Source organism: Cervus elaphus, chromosome 8, assembly GCF_910594005.1.
Source record: "Cervus elaphus chromosome 8, mCerEla1.1, whole genome shotgun sequence".
Taxonomy (NCBI): domain Eukaryota; kingdom Metazoa; phylum Chordata; class Mammalia; order Artiodactyla; family Cervidae; genus Cervus; species Cervus elaphus.
In genome coordinates this window covers 10327497-10333062 of record NC_057822.1, presented here as the reverse complement: position 1 = coordinate 10333062, position 5566 = coordinate 10327497, and the positions used below count along the sequence as shown (strand labels likewise).

The 5566-nt window shown below is 54.4% G+C and overlaps 1 protein-coding gene across 2 annotated transcripts; it reads left to right on the top strand.

Annotated features, from left to right (window-relative positions):
• Positions 1-611: 611 nt before the first annotated feature.
• Positions 612-4182, top strand: IFI6 (interferon alpha inducible protein 6). Of its 2 annotated transcripts, none has more exons than XM_043909420.1 (5): positions 612-766; positions 2057-2160; positions 2522-2596; positions 2682-2831; positions 3940-4182. In XM_043909420.1, exons 2-5 carry the CDS (start codon positions 2088-2090, stop codon positions 4041-4043), a joined length of 402 nt encoding a protein of 133 aa, XP_043765355.1. In that variant the 5' UTR covers positions 612-766; positions 2057-2087; the 3' UTR covers positions 4044-4182. The 2 variants fall into 2 exon arrangements, with proteins under 2 accessions (XP_043765355.1, XP_043765356.1); XM_043909421.1 differs by lacking the exon at positions 612-766 and adding an exon at positions 1023-1105.
• The last annotated feature ends 1384 nt before the right edge of the window (positions 4183-5566 follow it).

Sequence of the window (5566 nt, the reverse complement as noted above, 5' to 3'; positions counted from 1 at the left end):
AAGATCCCCTGGAAGAAGCATGGTAACCCACTCCAGTATCCTTGCCTGGAGAATTCCATAGACTGAGGAACCTGGTGGGCTACTGTCCATGGGGTCACAAAGAATCGGGAACAACTGAAGCGACTGAGCACACATGCATGCAAGTCATGTCTGACTCTTTTGTGATCCCATGGACTGTATGTAGCCCACCAGCCTCCTCTGTCCATGGGATTTCCCAGTATTCCCAGAATACTGGAGTGGGTTGTGATTTCTTTCTCTAGGGGATCTTCCCGACCCAGGGATCAAACCTGAGTCTCCTGTATTGTAGGTGGATTCTTTACCTCTGAGCCACCAGGGAAGCTCCCCAATAAATGGTAGGCATTATTATTAACTCAATTAAATTGTCAGAGACTTTCTGCCTTAGGAGGAGCTGGTGGTCTGGCTTCACTAAGCCCAGTAGGACTGTGGATCCCAGTCTAGTTTGACCTGCTTTGAATACTCTGAGCTGTTCAGAAAGTCTCCAGCTTGAATTACGTCTTTTAGCCACTAAGCAGCTCAGCAGAGATGTTGTCACTGAGCAGAACTGGAACGGAGGAGAAAAGCTGATGCAGAGCGCGAGAAACTGAAACAAAAAACCGAAACTAGAAACTCTGACACTGATTGGCCACTTGGAGGCAATCTGAAAGGGTGATAAAAAACCAGCCTGAGGACTGTTACTTCACTTCTGCTCCCTTCTAGCAGCAGGCTCCATCCAGGCAGGAAGATTCTTTCTCTGCTCTCCTCCAAGGTAAACCCAGAAGCTATAAAGTGTGCCAGGCTGCCTGCCTGGGAGCCTTATTCCATAAGAGCTAGAATGCCCATTCCTCAGGGAGGCTATACTCCTGAGTGCCCGGACTAAGACTGGTCTGAAGGGATGGGTTGGTGGGCTTTTAGGGGCTTGGGTTGCAAGAAACCCCAAGAGTCATGAGATTTAGCTTATAGGTGCTGTGTCAGCGGCCTGTGGCCTTAACCCTGTCACTTCATTTCTCTGGGCTTCAGTTCTGTAAAAATGAGGATCAAGCTACTTCACCTGCCCAAAGGACTGGATGATTTCTGAAACCCCTTTATTATAGGATCTAATGTGATGGTGAGTTTATCTTTGAGGATAGACGAAGGGATCCGAAGCAGATGTTCAAAGTGTGGGTGTGGCATCAGTTAACTGTGGCTTTAAATCTTTACTCTGCTTCTCCCTAGCTGGGTAGGCTCAGGAGTGTCCCTTTTCTGAGCTTCAGTTTCCTTATTTATAACATGTGGTTGAGAACAATGGTACCTACTTCATGAGGTTGTTATAGGTATAATTAACCTCGTGCCATAAAGTGCTGAGTAAGTGCTCAGTCCAGGGGAAGTTTTGGGGGATTTCTGCTTGCTTGTTTTTATTTCAAGGAAAATGCATTGAATGGACAAAGATCACATTAAAGGTAAACTGTGGTGGGGGCAGGGAACTGTGTTTCTATTTTGTGGTGTAATGGAAAGAGCATAGGTCTTGGATTCTGCCGGTCTTGATTGTGTGTCTAGGCTGCAGGATTTGGGAGTGACCTCCGGCAAGTTCCTTTATCCCTTTCTGCTTTCTGAAAAGTGAAGTTAATCTGAGGCAGCGTTTGGTGCCTGTCATATTCAATGCACTGGAAGAATAAGTCTATCAACAACCATTGTTTAGAAAACCCTATGTGACAGGTCCTGTTCTAAATGCTAGAGATCCAATGGTGCACAGTTGCAAAATCCACAGCCACCCCCTAAAATAGGCTCTATTAACACCCCCACTTTAGAGTTAAGGAAACTGAGGTTCAAAGAAGTCCCGGGTTTCCTGGTTAAGGTCACACAGCCAGAAAATTCTCACGACCACTAGAGGGGCAAAAACATCAGCGTCGCTGGTGCAGCGAAGAAACGAAAAGCCTGCGGCTCCTGAGAGGGGGTCCTGGGCTCAGTCCAGAGCACCTTGATGCTTTTTGTGGACTTATCCTCGCATCGAAAGGGAATTACCACCGAACGGGCGTGGTTCCAATAAGAGGACCGTCTCTTTCCTCTGCCCCTGTCCCAGGGACGGTGACAAAGCCTTGAGCTGCGCCACCATGCGGCAGAAGGCAGTATCGCTCTTCCTGTGTTACCTGCTACTCTACACCTGCGGCTGCCACGAGGAGGAAGGTAAGGATCTTGGGGCACCTAAGGATTAAGAAGCGGAGAGTTTCAGGATCCCTCGTTTAGAGACCCAGGCATGCCTCTGAATGAGAGGAGCTATTCCAACGGACAGCGCGGCGGGGGTGGGGGGTGGTCCCTGTAGCCAGAGCCCCAGGTTTGAATCCCTGCTCTGTCCGTTCGTCCATTCTCTCGAAATGTATTCAAGCCAGTTCTGTGCCAGGCCCGGCGACCTGCGAAAAGCCGCTATCCTTCATTGAGGCTCTCCAAAATGGGAGGATGGTGGTCCTACCTGTCCGGGTGGTCTGGAGCTTCGGGCACAGAATAGGGGACCTTGCTCTCCACTGGGCTTTGTCCATTCTCCTTCCAGACGAGAAAAGACGCTCAGAGGAAAACAACGACTCGAGCTTCTGGGGCATGGTGACCTACATGGCCGTCGGAGGTGGTAGGTCTGCAGGGTGGGGAGCCCGGAAGATGCAGGCGGGCCCTGCAGCCGGCGTCCCTCGCCCACCGCCCTCCTCTCCCTGCAGGACTCATGGCCGCGGCACTGCCCGTGCTGGGCTTCGCGGGCACCGGCATCGCCGCCAACTCGGTGGCCGCCTCACTGATGAGCTGGTCGGCCGTGGCGAACGGGGGCGGAGTGCCGGCCGGGGGGCTGGTGGCCACACTGCAGAGCCTGGGTGAGTGCGGGCAGGGCTCCTGGAGGCGGGAACACCCGGGCCAGGGGCCTCCTTTACTGTCCTGAGCCCTTTTCACAGCCTAACTCGGCTCTACACACCGTGGGGAAACTGAGGCACCCACCTGGGGACTAAGGGATTGACTCCAGTTCTCCCATATAGTTAGTACCATCGCCAGTATTCAAGCCCAGTCAGCAGGCCTTCTCACTTTCAGCCTGTAACTACGGAGGCCTCACCCATGCTCTGGCCAAGTCACAAGTCTCAGTTTCCCCGTTAACCAGGATAAGCATCCTCACTTTAACACTTTATGAAGCTCATCCATCCCAGAAAATCAGAGTGGCAACGAACCAGTGAGAAGTGACCCAATTCAAAGTCCTGCCCACCCTGGTCTTGCATTTCTTGAGCATCATGACGGGGACAGATACAGAGCACAGAGTGGTGCTTCTGAAAAACCTGCTTTCACTTCTCTTTCTGTCTCCCCATCCAGCCCTTTCTTTTTTCGTTTCCCCTCTCTCCCTCTCTCTAAGGCCTCCCACATCCTTCAGAAAAACCACCCCTGACAAACTGCCCCTCTGCCTTTCCCTCCCTCTTCCCTCGGTTCTGGATGACAACAGCCCCAAGAAGCGGCCCAAGAGGCCAGGGCCCTTCTCAGAGCGGGCAGCGGGCAGCGGGCAGACGCAGACGGAGCCACACCCCCAGCGGTGGGAGAGGAAGGGGGTGGGCAAGCCCAGCTGTCCTCTCACATGTCACAGGGTCGTGACAGGTTGTCCTGTCCCACATGGCGGGGACAAGGTGGACATATCTCACTTGCAAAGCGCCAGCACCCACCGAGGCCTCCACCAAGGAGGCGGTTCGCATTACCAATAGCACAGCGCGTCTGCTGCAGACATGAAGAGAATGCGCTCTTATTTTTGTCATTTTCATCTCGGATTTGAGATGGCAAGTTGGCAGGGTGGCGATGGGAGTCCCTTCGCAGAAGTCCTGTCCCCTCTGGGCCTCCGTTCCTCTGGCTGGAAATAAGAGGGTACACTTGACCTATTGTTTCCCCACATTTGGATCCCTGGGCCTGGTGCCTGGGCCCCAAGGGACCCGGCTGTCATTTGTCTTACAGGCGCTAGCGGTGGCAGTGCCCTCATGGCCAAGATCGGGGCCCTTCTGGGCTATACTGTCCACAAACAAGTCGAAAGCAGACAGGAGAGAAAGGAGAAGAAGTAGCTAGCAGCTCCCTGGAAGCCCCTCCTTCCTCCTTGTCTTCCTTTTCCAGCTGCAGTCCAGAGCTTCTTCTGTAACACTTGGCAATGACCGAGGTAAAAAAAAAACACACACACACAGAATAAACGTCTCTCAGAAAACACTCGGGCCTGCTGTGAGTCGTGGTTGCTATGAGAAGCCCAACAAGATCTTGCTCTGGTGTGCCTCATCCACACACCCCACCCCCACGCCCCTCCCCAGAGCCCCTCACAGCTCCTGGAGCACCACCAGCTGGTTTTGCCTCTGAGCCTTGGTGAGTTCTGGTCTCTCGGCCTAGGACGTCCTTCTGAAGCTCGCAACCCACCTCACACATACCTCATCCCCCAGGACTCCTTCCCAGCAGAGCATTCCTGCTACCCCTGTCACAGCCGGAGCGCCCAGGCTCCATTTCACAGGGTGTCTGGGGGGGCAGATTCTTCCTGTTCTCAGTGAGCAAAGCTTCCGGGTACTTCCCTGATCAGGTAGGGATGGAGAAGCCAGATCTCCATTCCCCAAAGAAGCGCTAGAGGGGTCTCCCTCAGATAAGGCCAGGCCTTTGTCGTGGGGAAATGGTTTAAGAGCAGCTTTTGTGGGGATGGGGGTGGTCAGCGAGGCCTCCCTTCCTTTAGAGAGCTCTGGGGACAGGGTGGGGAGTTTGCAGCTGGAGCCCACACGCCTTCTGAGGGGGAAAGGGAGGCCCAGCCCTTGGGAGGATCTGAGGTTCAGGAGGCCCATCCAGGGAACCAGAGTGCCAGGACCTCGGTTAGGGAAGGGCAAAGAGGCCCCGGAAACCAGTCAGCAGTAAAGCTCAGGCTGGTTCTGGCACTAATGCAGAGAGAGACAGACTCGAGCTCTGGTTCCGGCCTGAGTGGGCGTGCCAGCCACGATTCCAGACCAGCCTTCTAGAGAGATCCGCACCCCTTGGGAAGTGGCCGTGTGTGAACCAGAAAGCCGGTCACTAAAGGCCCCAGCCAGCTGTCCTCAGGCCTCCCCCACCCAGCCCCACTGCTAACCCAGAATTTCTCCTTCGAATACCAACGTGCAACGGCGGCTAAGAGGCTGTATCGTGCTCGCTCCTGTCTCCAGGTCCGACGCCACCCTGCAGGTGGCAAACAGTTGGCCTCAGCTGGCTCACCCCAGGCCCCCAGAGAAGCCGGGTTTGTGAAAGAGGGGGCACAGGTGCTGGAGGCCCCACCGGCACCTCAAACACTGTCTCCACAGTTTGTTCCAGGAGCGGAAGCTGAGCTTAGTTCCCTGCCCTCAGAGTCACCACAGGGCATCAGCTGACTCCCGCCTTGGTGGACTTCCGCCCACGTCTCAGGCGCCACACTCTCCCAGGCCTGCTGATTGCACCCCAGTTTGTCCACAGAGTTGATATCCCAGAGATGGAAGTGTGTTCCCTCAGCCCCTTCACAGCGGGCACTGCATCTCACTCATCTCACCTCCCCAGCGCCTGGCATACAGCAGGTGCTCAATATATGTGGGTAGAATTGAACCTGAGGCCAGTC